The sequence below is a fragment of the Glossina fuscipes genome, unplaced genomic scaffold (assembly GCF_014805625.2).
Source record: "Glossina fuscipes isolate IAEA_lab_2018 unplaced genomic scaffold, Yale_Gfus_2 0, whole genome shotgun sequence".
Taxonomy (NCBI): domain Eukaryota; kingdom Metazoa; phylum Arthropoda; class Insecta; order Diptera; family Glossinidae; genus Glossina; species Glossina fuscipes.
This window is the reverse complement of record NW_023998414.1, coordinates 7,035,230-7,051,864: the sequence shown is the minus strand read 5'-3', so window position 1 is coordinate 7,051,864 and position 16,635 is coordinate 7,035,230. Positions and strand designations below refer to the sequence as shown.

Here is a 16,635-nt window from a genome sequence, read left to right as displayed (position 1 = left end):
AAATCACGCTTAGAGTACGTAGACGTAAAGTGAGAACATCTCCGGTTTTTAAAAAGAAATAAAAAAACAAACTACAACAGATAGGTCGACAAAAATTTGAAAGTACATTGTACTAATGAAGCTATAGTACCAAGTATAAAAATGGAAACACCTTACCACGCCTACCTAGTATTATGGAATATGAAAATTTAAGTTTTTGCCAATACCCTTATAATGCGCGTGAACATGCTTCACAAGCCCCACAAAGTATATAAACTCTTGGCCAGTTTAGAATTCGGAGTACACCTAAGCTTGTTTATCTGTCCGTCTGTCCAACTCTGTGTGTATCTGTGATAAACATTCTCCCGTTCGCAGGAATGATGACATCATCTACAAATTTACGAAGGACAAGGGACACGCCCACAACACGTACACGTCTATGCGACAGAAACTGGAAATACATTTGCTTTCCGTGTTGTCTACTCATAAAATACAGCAAATAAACCATATAAATTTCTATTTCGGCCGCGCCCATCCATTATTATAGAGGGTGAAAATTTAGTTAGTTAGTAGTTTTCCTTTTTTTTTTTTTTTAATCTTTTTTATGATAATGGCGATGCGTGTAGAAGATTGCCCCGCGATCGGATATATAGTTGTAGTTCTTGTTTCGCCTTAAAGAACATATTTTACAGACAGACCGAGGAACCGACATCTGTATATTCTAGTGCTTCTGAAGCTTGGTTCTGCGCTTTCGACAGACTCCCACGCTAAAGTGATGGATATATAAAAATTCCAAAGTTATTCCGATTGAAAATTTCCAATATCTTTTAAAATAAATTCACCTTCATTGCCGTTTACTCACTTACGCGCTAAGAAGAGAAGTCTATAGCACTTAAAGAGTTCTAATGAGAACAAAAACAATCAGTCTCTTTATAAATTTTGCTTTATTCCGAATTATTTTTTATAAGTATTTTTTTTTGTTTTTTTTTTTTTCAGCAGAGAGTATTAAAGACATATACTGTATACATGGCCAGAGTGATGTTTCCTTACAAGCAATTAGTTAAATTTTTAAGGTGCTAATACGAACATAAATGAACGCGAGCTCGCATTAAAATGGAAAAGCGATTGTAACGTTTGCTTGCAAATAGATAAAAACATTAATTAAAATATTAAAAAAAAAAAACCACAAAAAAAAAAAAAATCAAATAAATAAATAAATAAACTAAAAAGGGAATATTTTGCAAAGCAAAGCGAAAAGTGAAAGCGAATAACGTTAAGTTTTAAATGTTAAGCATTAGCAGGCAAAAATGATATAAAAAGTAAATAAATTTTATATATCATCGATGAGTTGACAGTGTAATTAAACATTTACTAAAAGTGGGTCACCATAAATTTTATATAAAAAAAAAAAAAAAAAAGACATTAAAATTAAAGTAAGTGCATTATATTATTTTTAGAAATAGCAAATGTTTGTAAATTTTGACCAGCAAAGAAAGAGAGATAGAGAGAGAGAGAGTGAGAGTGAGAGGGAGAGCATAAGCAAGTAAAATTTCACCTTTAGACGAATTATGGCAAATCGTTATATTGTTATAGAGTTGATATGCTTTATATTCATTTCAATGAACCGATCAGTGTATCATTTTTGTATTTGCATATGAATGCTTACGAATGATGCTCTTACTGATAGTCCGTTAAATTTCCTCGTTCTCGAAGAATGCATGCACGGCAGTTTAAGGAATTGAATTGAATTCAATTTTTACGCAATTCATTCATTCATTTAAACGCAATTAATTCGTCCCCTGACATTTTTGTGGCAGGGGACGAATTAGCTCTGCCTCTGCTAATAGTCTTAAAATTTTAAAGGCCACTTGACATGTGGAAAGTAAGGGAAAGTCTCGTCTACTCGGACTTTATTTCATAGTATATTTTTAAAAGGGATAATGTCGTTTATTGTTTCAAAACTCCGCTATCAAATCAAGTAATAACTTTCGAATGGGTTATTCGAAAAGTGATTTCGCTTCTTATTCTTCACGTAAATTCATTTTCCCATAGTCGAATTTACACATAAGGCGCATTACAGCCACATATTTTGACGGCTGATATAGCGAGGCTTGCTTATAAAAAGTTTGATTTCATTTCAAGCAAAAGTTTTCGCTTGAAAGCAATATTTTCCGTATATTGATGATAGATGAAAGTGCACTTCAAGAAAGCAAAAAAAAAAAATAAATAAATAAAAAAAATGCTACTTAATGTGTTCACAAAACTTTGTTCCGGAAAGCGAATTGAAACACATAACGACCGCCGAATAACAAGTCGCTGAAGAAAAGCGAAATGATTTTCGAACCACCCCCAATAAATTAATTAGATTCGCTACCACAGTGAACTCAACATTGAGTACAGGAAAAGAATATCGTTAGTTTTGTTTTCTTGTTTTGTTTTTCTAAAAATCCCTATCAGGCGATGCTATCGATTTCTATTTCTTTTCTTATTCAGAATAATGGATTTAACTTAAAACGCATGTTAGATGCAAGCAATAAGAATAACAATTCTTAATAATAATAAATATTTTCATAATATTTATTTTGCCACCTTATCAGTGCACATTAATCAATCACATTGTAAAAGTTGCCGAAAAGAGGTAAGAGGTTATACGGATGCAGTGGAAAATATTGCGAAAATGAAAAGAAAAAAAACAACAACAACAACAAATTTACAATACATTGACTCATTGATAGCAGATAATAAGATGATGAGAAAAAATCGTTATAAAGAAATTTAAAAAATTTTCTAGTTTCTAGTACGACATACATATATATATATATATATATATATATATCTGAAGCACTGATAAAATTTTATCTAAATTAGTTTCAGATTTGAAAGCAAACATTTTAAACTGAAGACTAATTCAAATAGGTCTTGCAACCGCAATAATTTCTTAAGATTAGTTATGCATTGTATATGTACACACAACCGATTTATCGATATTTTAAATGTCAATTTGAAACACTTAGAGAAATGAGGAGAGCGGTTTTTTTTTTTTTTTTTTGAAATTTTTCTTTGCTAATGAAAAGCCATACATAGGCTACGACTTCAATCATTCATGTATCTAGAAGGTCTCTCCCTCTCCTTTTTGGTTTTTTTGATTATTAAGCTGCAGCACCCCACTCAATAAGTCCCAGATACGGTCACACTGTTAACAGATCCATATGAGCACCAACCTACAAACGAAATGTGTCAACATTTCATGACATTGCAACCATTAGGTTATTCGGAATTTCCTTTACTGAGTGAACTCATTGCTATTTGATGGAAACAATGGTGTTCGTGATATGAATTGAGTTAAGATATGTTATGGCGACTCTTGTCTGTCGAAATGGTAAATTTGTGAAGGTTTTCATGATTTTAACCAAAGTCGTGAGGGGAGGAGGTTAAAGCCTTCCAGTCGTCCACAATCGGAAGTTGTTTCAGAAAATATAAAAGAATTGCACAAAATCGATTTGGATGAAACGAAAGGTAGTAGAAAAGTTACGTAAATAGCTGATAGCAAAAAACAAGTGCGTATGTAAACATTTGTCCAAGGGAAAGCTCTATTTAAAGAGGGAGTGCGAGCATTTACTCACTTCTGACGATAACATGTTAATGATTTGGAAGGCGTTTGGGCGTTATTTACACGAAATGAAAAGGGATTTTCTCATGCAACTTACGAGAATGGATAAAATATGAACTTATCGGCGGTGAGCCAAGTGGGCAACAACCGGGAAATTCAATCCAAAGCTATCAAGGAAGTAGTCTCATTAAAACTAACCGTCGAAACATCATTAAATTTTGATACCTTCCAATTGCAGTTTTGTACTATTCAGTAATCGTATGGATAATTTTATATCAGACCGGAGACTTATTGAGTAATGTGATATAATGTCATATATAAACCCGTATCCTAAATAAATATAAACGTAAATATCGCCAAACAAAATAAGAAAAAAACAAAAAAGTCTCCTCACGACTGATATCTAAAACTCCTGAGCTGAATTCAAATCAAAAGTATTAAAGGATTGCAAAAGTGTTGTCCATTTTTTCATTCAAAATAGTTTCCATCATTCTCTACAACATTTAACAATATTTTTGGCAGCATGTCGATATCATGTCGATATTTGGTGATATCACGTTATATTGGTTTGCCAGCGATGTACCCACCGACCCGTTTCCGCATTTCCTCAACTTGGCGGATTGGCGTGCCAGCCAAGCCACGCTGCACCGATGCGAACAAGTGATAATCTGGAGTCGCCATGTCTGATGAGTACACAGAACTTCCCAATCGAGCTGAACAACTCTTGGAACAAGTGGCCAAAAAATTGCATTTTCACTGAACTCGTGCTGGTACCTTTCAACCATTGAACTTAAAACCGACAATTGAGATATGATGGAGCAGCATCAGCCTAAGTCTCGGAACGTGCTTGTATGGGGTTTTGGCGGCAGATTTCTTCAAATAAATAACAGAAGTAATGAATTTGGAAGAAGAAGAATTTTGAGCGCTCGACGATTAGCGTCAGCGTACGCTGAATAAATCAATAACGTCAACTGGGAAACTTTTATTTTATGTAGAGACTCTGGTATTTCCCATTTGTCTGTCATTCCTACCTGTAGAGATCGTTGGTCCACATTTTTGCAGCCCCCTAATATTTGAAATAATAGTATACTTTAAGTTTAACTGTTACGTCAGATCCTCGTATTATATACGTGTTAACAGTTGATAAGTAACTAAATAAAAAATTAATTTAAGTATAAATATTTAAAAAGCGTGCTCTCTTACTTATATATATATATATATATGTATTATACAATATGTACAATAAGCTCTTTTTAATAGTTGTCTTTACGTGTTGTTGAAATGCAGTTAACACTAAAATAAAATTTACAATTTGTTATGCCCGCTACAAAGCATAATAGATTTGACAATTCTTTCTAACGTATAGGAATTTTGTTCTTAAAAGCGGAAAGACCTTGCAATATAGTGTTAGACTAGTTTTTTTCCTTTTTTTGTTCTTTATGTGGAAAAAGAGATAACTGAATAATTATATTTAAGAAGATTAACCGTATGACTAAAGTGAGGTCAAAAAATTATTAGTTAGATTAGTTGCACGAAAAATTAATTAGTTTCAAGAACAATTAATGAACGGCGTACAATATTTTATAGCAGGAAATGCATTAATAGAGACTAGCCTCGGCATAGTGATAATGATGATTGAATAGCTTTTCTTGGCAGTAAAAACATAACTTACGAGGCTACTTCAACTGAATTTCGAAGAAAACGAGCCCGTAAGTGAAAATTTAGATATGCTTCATTTAATATTACGTATTATTATCAGGTGACCACTCCATCAGATTAGTTCTCGAGAGGTTTTCTTTTCTTCTCTTTCACTCTCTCTCTCTCTCTCTCTCTCTCTCTCTCTCAAAAGAGTAATTGATGAAACAAATTGTTAAAATTTGTGTACGGTGTGATCCGCAAAGTGAATAGATCGATATTGGGATAATCTAATTGGCTCATAGTATCTTGAAGGTTTCAGTGGAGCAGTACTGGAGATACTATCTTTCTTTCTATAAGCTTTTTTTATTTTTTTTTGTGGGGAACAAAGCTCTTCGCATCGTAAAAATAGAATAAAAAAAATTTATGAAAAATATTAAAAAACGGCAACACTGGAAACATCAGGTATGGTGGTCAAGGCCACTGCTGCAAGCTTATTTCAGAGGCATACAAAGTGGTCATAGAACGAGTCACGGTTGTTTGCCGTACGACGTGTAGGCGATTCCAAGACGAGCAGGTGAAAATGCTGAGAAAGGCTTGTGGTCCTCGTAAATGGTTCAATTGGTGGATGTGTCTCTCTTATCACTGTAAAACACTTGCCTTACATCCACCTATACATAAGCTCCACCTCTCCTCTCCTCATAGAGATAAGTGAATTTATCTTTCAAGAGTGAATAGATTCATAAAATGAAATTGTTCCTAACTTGCTCGGGTGCAGTCCGTCAAGACTAAATCTCTGTTTGCCAAAGCCAAGGCTACATTTCTCTTCAGCCGGAGAATTAATGATTGATAATTAAAGATAAATTTAGCAATAAGAACTCTTTAGTGATTATTTTATTTATTCATTTATTTACATTATTCTTAAGCCAGTGAATTTTTCCTAAGAATAGGTAAATAAAATAAACACAAATTCGTAGTGCTTAGGTCAGCATGATAGTGTTTGTAAACAAGTGGAGAATAAGGACGCTTAACGTAAGGTAATTAATTGCACACGTTTCATTATATTAGGTTACTAGGAAATGCAATTCGATCAATTTAAAGTTCGTTATGTTTTCTTTTTTTAGTTTTTTTTTTTCTTTTTTGTTTTAATTTCTCTTTATGGTGTCGTGTGGCTTACTTGACACACATCAAGTGAACGCATACATGCAATTGGCACACATATGCGGTCACACTACACAATCTACTATCAACATCATAGATGATAGTTTTTTATATAATATGAGTTTTCTTCCTCTTCTTCTTCAGTAACTAACAAGATAATCAAACTGATGTTTAGATATTGTGAACTATAATAATATTTAGTGTTTGTTCATCTCGTTATTATTATTATTCGTAGGTAGTCACATAATGATTTATTAGACGTAAATGATTGAAAGTAGATTGAAAACCTGCCATAACTATCTAAGAATTCGGGTAATTATATCGGTTTGGTTTATTTTACTGTAACAATTATTCATTATTGGCTTTCTGCAGAAAGTTCGTAGTAAGAAGTAACGCCTTTATCGGCATAAATACATTTTACCTTCAGTAATGTAGGTAGAAATATCGCTGAATTGGAAGAATAGTGTTAAGACAATAATCTCTAAGGCTAACTAAGAATTATAAAAAACGTACTGAGCTGGAAGGTAATGTTAACTTATTACCTGAGCAATAAAATCGGAAGCTGCGGAAATGCACGTTTCTTCAACATTATTCCGTTTCTAATACGCCCAAAATGCGTTTGTATCCTAAGGTTACTTTTATGAAAAAAAATATGTGAATCTAAAAATTATTTGCCGTTATAATGTTATTTCAAATGTGTACTGTTAGCAGTACACGCAGTACAACAAAATATCTATTGTCTGGCATAAAGAAAAATAAGAAAAACGTATTTATTTAACATTATGAAATTTATTAGCGTGCACCAAAAACGGTACACATGGCATGGAACATCTACTCGTAAACAGTTTGATGGGAACGTATTAAGGAGCGAATTTATAGTTTTTGTGTTGCCATCATAGAAAATTGCCAAAAATGGCATACATATGAACCTACGAGAAGATTATAAGACCGCCGAACGAAAGGTAATAATCGACATGAAAAGCATGGTAATTAATATGCATACAGCACAATAGTCAAAGGCAGTTGGAGAAAAGGCATCTATCTATTACCATAAAAAGAATATTTTTTATCACTAAAGTCTATCAATCTGTGATCTCAGATGAGAAGATGGGGAAACTCTTTGATTATTTTTCAAACCAGTTCTTAATCGACTTTTCAAAACAATAATTGACCATTTATCTTCAAAACATGTAGTAGCCTTAGTCTAACTGGTGTTACCCAATCGATAAGTGTTATCCCTTTACCAAATTGCGCACAAGTTATAGCTATGACCAAAGCAAAATCTATCGTATTTGAGATTTGAACCCGTGCCTACAGCTAAACGCTGCTTTGGCAGTTACCATTTTTCCGTAGTATACTAAATAAGGCAGGCACCGCTAATGACTCTTTAATTCGATTTTCTGCGTATTTAGCAAAATAGTTGTTTGCGCCAACTGCTGGTAACTCTTTTTCTCGCGCAAAAATCTAATGTCTTCTTATATCCCTCAGCGAAGGATCACGGTTATATTCACTCTGTCAAAACGTTTGCAACGCGCACAAGAAAGCTTCAAATACCGCACAAAGTATACATATTCCTGACCAGCATCACATTCTGAAGCGATTTAAATGTGTCTATCTGTCCGTCTGTCTAATATCTGTTGCAAACATTCTCCTGGCCGTAAAAATGAAGCTATCGATTTCAAATTTAGCAGAAACATTGGAAGTTCTTTCATTCAGCTTGAGCCAAATCGTTTGAAGGACACGCCCACAGCACCATGCGAATTGAGAATACCTCCGCTTTTCAAGAATAATAAAAAAGTGGTATTTTGCTCACTCCTCATAAACTATAGCAAATAAATGTACAAAACCTTGAAAGCATATTCTATGGGCGATGCTCTGTAGCTGTAGCCGTATAAAAACGGAGAAAATTGACCGTGCCTACCCAATATTATAGTGTATTAAAATTTCATTTTTTCTTTTTCAATACCTTTACGTAACGCACAGAAAAAAACTTCAAAAACCCCCCAAAGTATATAAATTCGAAGCCAGTTTCAAATTAGGAGCGCACCTAAATATTATATCCATCCGTCTATCTGCGCAACTGTGCAGATGTTGTGGAAAATATTCTCCCATTAGCGAAAACGAAGACATCGCCTACAAGCTTGCAAACGAATTTTGAAGTGACTTTAACGTTTCAAGAAAATAGAAAAATTCAGTCACGCCTACTCCACGTTATAGAACAAGAAAAATTAAGTTCTTCAACTTTTGTCGCCTTTTTTAAAATAACGGTAATGAGTATAATGTTCTTACTTATTTTTAAACAAAATAATTAAGCGAATAATTAATTTACACACCATAATGATAATTAATTTATCCACCATAATAATAATAATTAATTTATACACCATAATAGTTGAAGAAAATTTCAGTTTTTATGTAATCAGAGTGAAAATTATTTTACTTTATTATGAAATTTTTTATATCACCTATATACAATATTGATTCACGATCTAGTGATGAAACCCCTAATAAATCAATTTACGTTTCGTACGTACGATGCTATTATTACATAACATTATATAATATTTTTTTTTACCTAATACCTGAAGGTATGTCAAAATTGCTTTTAATGAGATATGTAACGTAAGATGCGCAGTACACGTCGAAATGATCTGTTATTTTTGAAACTGAGTGAACGTGAACAACGAAGATTTGGACGACAGTTGTTTATTTAATATTTTGTTATCTCTTTTCTTAACAAAAATTATTATTTTTCAGCAAATGTTGCAAAAAACAAAATTGTTTTGCTAGAATGTCGAAGCGCCAGCTCATTTTGGAACACCCCATTTATGTGCATAGTAACTGAAATATAAAAAAATCAAAGATATATATTTGCAAAATAATGCCTTTAAATAGATTTTACACCTTAAGGTTTTTTATTAGCGAAACTTTAACAACAATTATAAATGCAAATATTTTTTATTTATTATATTATTATGAATATGAAGCAAAAAAAAAAAATAAAAAAAATAAAAATAATAATAATTGATAGTTCTATATATAATGAAAAGAGAACTTTTCAAATTTATTACTTAACTAAAAACACTTCAACTGATTAGTGAAATTTTCGTTCTTTAAAATCAAAGTAACTGGAACTTTTGCTTCCTTTTTATTTTATTATATTTTTTTTTAATAGTATGTAATCAATTTCGCTTTACATATGTAGAGATGACCAGTTTAAACATTCATACCGAACCGATGGCGATTCAAACTAACGGTAATGGCAATGGATCTATATCAACATTTAATAACAACGACGACGAGGGTTTAACTATGAAAATCCATCATTTGAATTCATTATCATCGTTGGATGCCTCAATACCGGCCTCGCCGTCGGGAAGTGCAACGTTCAAACGTAACACCAGTTACGGAAATTTAATGCCAACGGAAACGAAAGAAACACGTGTTCGTGTCATATACACCGGTGGTACGATCGGTATGATGAGAAATGAAAAAAATGGTAAATACAAAGAAAATAATAAAAGCAAAGACTTGGTTCCAAAATTAATCAACTCATGTATATATATATATATGTATAGTTTTAGCACCCATACCTAATGCGTTCTTGAAACGCATACGTAAATATCCGAACATGCACGACGAGGAGTATGCGCAAAAAAGATTTGGTCAATCGGCCGCTATGGCACCGTTGGTGTTACCGTATATTCAAGGTGAAAGTAATCGAGTAATTTATCAAATCACCGAATACACACCGCTACTTGATTCAAGCAATATGACGATGCACGATTGGGCCCGAATAGCCAAAGATATACATGTGAGTTCTATTTATGATTTTTACATTTCTATCCAATTTCATTTAAGGTGACTTTCGTACCATTGAATTGTAACTTTTACGATAGCCTAGGTTTCCTTTTAAATTTCTTAGAAGAGACCTTAGGATCTCATCCGGTCTTGCCCGGTCAAAGATGACAATTCATCTAACTTCATTGTGACGCATACATATTAATCGTTATTTTACCTGAGAAATGTTCTGCAAATGTTCTGTCCCAGGCTTTGTGTAATACGGATCCAAGGAGTGACATTTGTATATGGAGTTTTCAAATCATATAACAAATTTATCTTTGCTGATATTTAGGTTTAATTCAAAGTTATTACTTTGATCATTTACGGTTTGAAATATCGTCTGCGTCGCCGATCCTAAATATGATCTGTCAGGATAGGTGTATCGTCCCCATAACAGATGTTATTTGCGAATTGTCCATTGACCTTAATGTCTGTAGATGTTAAAAAGAAGAAGAAACCTCTGTATATGGGAATATAATTTGGTCTGATACACGGACTTCTTCTGTTTGTCTTCAATATAAATTTTTGACTCAACATATATCTGTTCCCTCAATACGAAGACCATACACTCTGTCAAATGCTTTCTTATAATCTATGAAAGAAAACAATACATATTTCTGTACATCTCTGGCAAGTCTGGCCTAGAATTTGAATGCAAAATAATGCTTCTTCGGTGCCCGTGCCTTTCCGAAGACCAAACTAAATACAGCCAAGTGATGATTCGCATTTACCATAAAGCCTAAAGTTGAACTAATCTTAGGAATATTTTCAAAACATGATTCATTAGGAAAATCATTCTATATCTAATCCTGACATCTCCTGGCACTGAGTTTAATCAATCGTCAGGACCGTGCGTCGCTTGTGTCGTAGATCTCATTAATTAATTTATGCAGTATATTTAGATTATTATAATTTAGTAGTAGTATTATAATCTCTTCGGGTTTTTTATCATTACCCACGGCCTTGGTGTCTTGTCAAGTCTACAGATCTAGAATTGTGTGAGAATCGTTAAAAAATATAATCTTCTTTATAATCGCTTTCTTTTTTCTTCGATCTCGGTAACTATTCATCAAAGGAGTTGGCGTTATTTTCCTTTGCAGATCAGAAGTTTCCTACATGCTTTCCTTCTCGTATCTTTATTCCTATTATTCATGGTATACGATTGTATCCGTTTCCGACAGTATTGCGAGATTATCTTCATGGCAAAGATAAAAAAAAATAAAAAAAATAAAAAAGATAAACCAATATACTTCAGATCGGATTAAAATTGTGAATCGAGTTATCGATGTTATTCTTTCATTTCACTCTCTTAAGACAATCTCTTCAGGTTGGCAAACGTTGACGCAAATGTTTGCTTGAAAGCTATGAATTTTAAAAGACGAATGATTTTGAAAAATTTCAACTTAAACTCGCCTCGTACACAACACCAGTTTAGGAATAAAATCTAACTTGAAAAGTAAACAAATAAAAACTTAAAAAACTCGCCAAAATCGATCATTAACTAACCACTTAATACAATTCTTTATCTATTTTGATGACAAATTACCAAGAATTGTACTTTATTGCCATGTTATGGCATTTATTTTTTTAGTCTGAGTTCAATGTTTAAGTGAACATTCTCCAAATTCAACCAAAAATTAATTTCTTTGTCAAAGATCTTAATATTTCTTATTTGCTTTCGTTATACCTCAGTAAAAGTTAGTGCTTGGTCTCATAGGTAAACTTAGTTTTCATGCGACCCCTTGCACAAGTCGCCGCTCAACAGATGGATCCATATTCATATTATTCAAATTTGGTGCAATTCATTTTTATGTTACATTACTGACTGCTACGGATAAATTTTCATCATCACTTTTTGAAGTAACTTTATAAGCAAAATAGTCGCGAAAGGTCTCCGATCCAATTCATTTGCAATGCAGAGTGCAATCTTAAGTCAAGGCCAGGCCAGGCCAAGCCAGTGCAGCAAATTTTGCCAAAATTGTGACCCGTAGGCCACAACAGATGGACAGATAGACGGATGGCCAGATGGACAGACCAATTGAAATTAATTCAGAAATCGTACAGCATAACAAACGATAGAATTACCATCAGTACTTCAAGTCGTTACACACACAATCGCTTGAACATAATATACTTTGCATCACAACTTGTGCCGGGACGAAAAAGAGTAATTCGCGGCAATTAAGAAAACTATGTAGAGAAAAAAGCAATATTTTATTTATTTTGAAAAACTGTTTATATTGCATTATAGGCTTGCTCTTCGACCGATCTAGTTCATTTTCCAATACCGATCTGCATGCAAGAACTTTCAATAGTTTTGCCATTTTTGAAGTTGACAGATTCAAGATCATATTTACAATAGATCATTTACAGAAGGACAGACAGATATGCTTAAGAATTTGACGCTTCTCAGCAATGTCTACACTTTTTTGGGGGGTCTCTGAAGCTTCCCTCTGGGCGTTGCAAACGTTTTGACAAAATGAATACACTCTTCATCCTTGGGTGATGCGTATAGAAATGTCATTATCCTATGTACCTATCAATAGCTGCAGCCTACAGCGGATATGAATCACTTTGCACGAGCATGAAAATATGCTACGAATACTCTCAGGCACTGACATGTTTGCTCTAATAATCACTTCATCGGAATTCCGCTAAGGCCGATATTCAACTTCATATTCATCTCTCCTTTATTTACTTTTCGTTGAAAAAAAACAAATCAAAATATTCTTTCTCTTCTTTTAGCAAACTTATGAATTTTTCGATGGTTTCGTCGTGCTACATGGTACCGACACGTTGTCTTATACCGCTTCGGCCTTATCGTTTATGCTAGAGAATCTTGGAAAGACCGTAATTATAACCGGTTCACAAATTCCTATCTTTGAAACCCGAACGGACGGCAAGGATAATTTTACGTCCGCTTTAATAATTGCTGGCAATTATGTCATACCTGAGGTCTGCGTCATCTTTGGAAATAAGTTAATGCGGGGTAATCGTACCGTTAAAGTTAGTTCGAACTCTTTGGATGCCTTTGATTCGCCGAATGTACCACCGTTGGCTCACATAGGCATCAACGTTGACGTTGATTATCGCTTAATATTCCGCCCGTGTAAGGTGTCACGATTCACGGTACATTCCGATTTAGATGAAAATGTCGGCATATTGCGCATATTTCCCAGTATTTCTACATTGACAGTTAAAGCATTTTTAACGTCACCAATGAAAGGCGTAGTATTGCAATCGTTTGGATCAGGTAACGTGCCGGCAAATCGTGAAGATTTATTACAAGAATTGAAAGGAGCCGCCGATCGTGGTGTCATTATTATCAATTGCACTCAATGCCCTAACGGCTCAGTGGCAGAAATTTACCAAACCGGAAAAGTTTTAGTTGATATGGGTGTATTACCTGGTTTCGATATGACGCCTGAGGCTGCTTTAACAAAACTCTCCTATGTTTTGGGTAAAAAAGAATGGTCTTTGGATATTAAGAAACAGGTTGAATTTAACAGAATATTAATGTTTTTTTGTTTTTTCTCTTAACTAAAATAAAATTTCCTTTCCCTCATCGGCAGATGATGCAATCAAACTTAAGAGGAGAATTGACGTCGAATTCCGGGCCGCAAATGGAGGAATATGATCTAGTGGATGCAGTAGCTCGTTCTTTGCACTTATCATCGCCTCAAGAATTAAGTCAATTGGGTGCTACCCTCTTCCCCGCTATGCTCAATGCGGCCGTCGTAGCCGGCGACATAGAAAAGGTTGCAAGCTTTTCAAAAATTGATGACATTTTCATATTTATTTTCGAATAATAAATTATTTTAGATAAATAATCTTAAAGCTTACGGAGCTGATCTATCTGGAGTTAATTCAGATAATCGTACAGCACTTCATTTGGCCTGCCATGAGGGAAACATGACGGTTGTGAATCATTTACTATTGAATGGCGTTTCTGTGCACATACGGGATCGTTACGAGCGTACACCTCTGTTAGAAGCGATTGCCACCGATAATCATGAAATTATTAAACTATTACGAAATTGTGGAGCGCATTTGACGGGTTCGTCACGAGCTATCGGTGAACAATTATGCGCAGCCGCAGCACGAAATTCCTTGTTGCGTTTGCAATCGTATCAATTGGCAGGAGCCGACCTTTCTCAACCGGATACCTCCCGTCGCACAGCTTTACATGTCGCCGCGGCTCACGGCCATGAAAAAATCGTCCGATATTTACTTAACTACGTAGATACAGTGAATGAACCTGATATGCTTGGTCTCAACGCCATGGATTACGCTCAACGAGCCGATCAACAGCACATTATACAATTGCTAAAAGAATGGTCTGGAGAAGGATCGGAAAAAATAAATTAAATCTAACCTAATCATCATATATATATATATATATATATACAAATATAATTTTAATTTCCTAATTTTATGTTTTGGTGTCATATTTAAGAAATATTTTTTGTAACTTTAAGAACGAAATAAATTTCCCCCTTAAACGCTAGTGCGAAAGCACCAAAAGACTTTAGTCTTCAAATTTAACTAACAACAAATGCCATTGGAAAAGCACTAGATCGGATTATTTTTATGTTATATGATACGTCTTATGTTGAAAAATCGTTTTCGATGGTCAACAGCGTGTACGTAGTAGTACTTATCGATGTGAAAAATCTGAATTGGGCAATGACCAATGTTTTAAAGCCACTCCCACATGGTCGTTTCTACGAATAATGAAACTCTATATAGCAACGAGGTCTAGTTTTTAATAACACATTTGTTGTTAAAAATTGATCTGAATTTACATCCATTCGAACTCGTTCTGTGCTTTTTATGACCTTCAAAGACTTACCTCCATTTAACATACTCTGCCCCACGAGAGATATAGGGCAGAGTAATATCGAAAAGTTGCGACTAATTATTTAAAGACATACTACATGAGAGTATAAATTTAGATAAATCAATAAATCTTGATAACGGAATTTGAAAATGTAGAATCATTTTTGTCGAATTCTAGAACATCTTCATCAGCTTTAAGTAAATATTCTTGTTATATAAAAATGAATGTTTTTCGCATTGTCAGCTATAATTTGTGGAACAACGTGGAAATTGTGGAATAACGTTGAGATTGCAATGATTTAAGGTTCATATGTCCATTCAAATATTATTGTGATCAATAGGTAATGGAATAAGTTTTCTTTGATTACCGTGATTATCTACTGAATCACAAACTTTTTTCGTCGGGTCAAATTGTTAGCAATAAGGAATACGGTTTGCAGGCGACACAGACAAAACTACTTGTTAGCACTATGAGTAGACAAGTCATTGGATGGCAATATTGCACCTTTTTGCACTATATAGCTTCTTCGAATCTTCTCGTTAAATATGCACTTATCAACCAGAAATTAATCATCCACCTTATGCACCTTGTCTTAAACTGGCCTGAATGCGTGAAATACATAAAAACACTTTAACACGGCCACATCGCTTATAGTGACCGACAAAATCGTTAAATCATTTATAACATATTTCAATGCATTTCTATAGCCCCAACAATCTATAATATAAGAGAGATTACTATAATTCTACCGTATATAGAATAAATGCCTCAATGGCTAGATGTAAATAGTTTTTTACGAGAGACAAGAAGGAGATATGAAATTTTCGACCATGATATGAAATATACGATTCGATCTTCGGGTTGAGCTCATTGTTCAAAGATTTTTTAGCTTAGAAAAAAGAAAGAAAAAAACAAAATAAATTGAATTGACTTGTTGCCACATTATTTTGTTTTCTTTTTCAAAATAAATTTCTTATCATACGGAGTTAATCCCCTCTAGCACCTTAAATTAATTTAATTTATATTAAAAAAGCGAATTTATTATATTTTCGATAGTAACGATTTTAAAGGTTAACTACAATAACAATAACGATAACAATAATAACAATAATAATATCAAGATGTGTTTCAGAATTATAATAAATAAACGAAGTCACAACAATTCTTAAACATGCAACAACAAAATACACAGGATACTACTTTTACAGAAACAAGACACATATGGTCTTTACATTTGAAATGTAAACAGTAACACGTGCAGAGCGAATGTGAACAAAATTTCGAATTTACAGAATTTGCAGCAACAACCATATACGTATATATAATATGTTGGTTGTTGATTTAAATTGTTTCATTCCATTATTCTACATCTGCTTGGTTTGTATCCGAAACGTCTCTCGGTTCGTGTCCGTGTTAAATTTTGAGGCAAAAAGCTTGTTGTTGTTGCTTTCAATGCAACAGAAAAAATGTACATAAAGTAATAAATTATTTTAAATACGTAAAAACCATAAGTATGTTTATGGCCATTGGAAGGAGATATTTATCTAATTAGGGAAAAATGCACATA

At 33.7% G+C, this 16,635-nt stretch overlaps 1 protein-coding gene across 2 annotated transcripts; it reads left to right on the top strand.

Moving 5' to 3' along the window:
- Window positions 1-1,328: 1,328 nt before the first annotated feature.
- On the top strand, window positions 1,329-14,676 carry LOC119639082 (L-asparaginase). Of its 2 annotated transcripts, none has more exons than XM_038036271.1 (6): window positions 1,329-1,412; window positions 9,591-9,884; window positions 9,964-10,199; window positions 12,974-13,723; window positions 13,801-13,986; window positions 14,051-14,676. In XM_038036271.1, the coding sequence occupies exons 2-6, from the start codon at window positions 9,593-9,595 to the stop codon at window positions 14,594-14,596; spliced, it is 2,010 nt and encodes a 669-aa protein (XP_037892199.1). In that variant the 5' UTR covers window positions 1,329-1,412; window positions 9,591-9,592; the 3' UTR covers window positions 14,597-14,676. The 2 variants fall into 2 exon arrangements, with proteins under 2 accessions (XP_037892199.1, XP_037892206.1); XM_038036278.1 differs by lacking the exon at window positions 1,329-1,412 and adding an exon at window positions 9,491-9,509.
- Window positions 14,677-16,635: the final 1,959 nt, after the last annotated feature.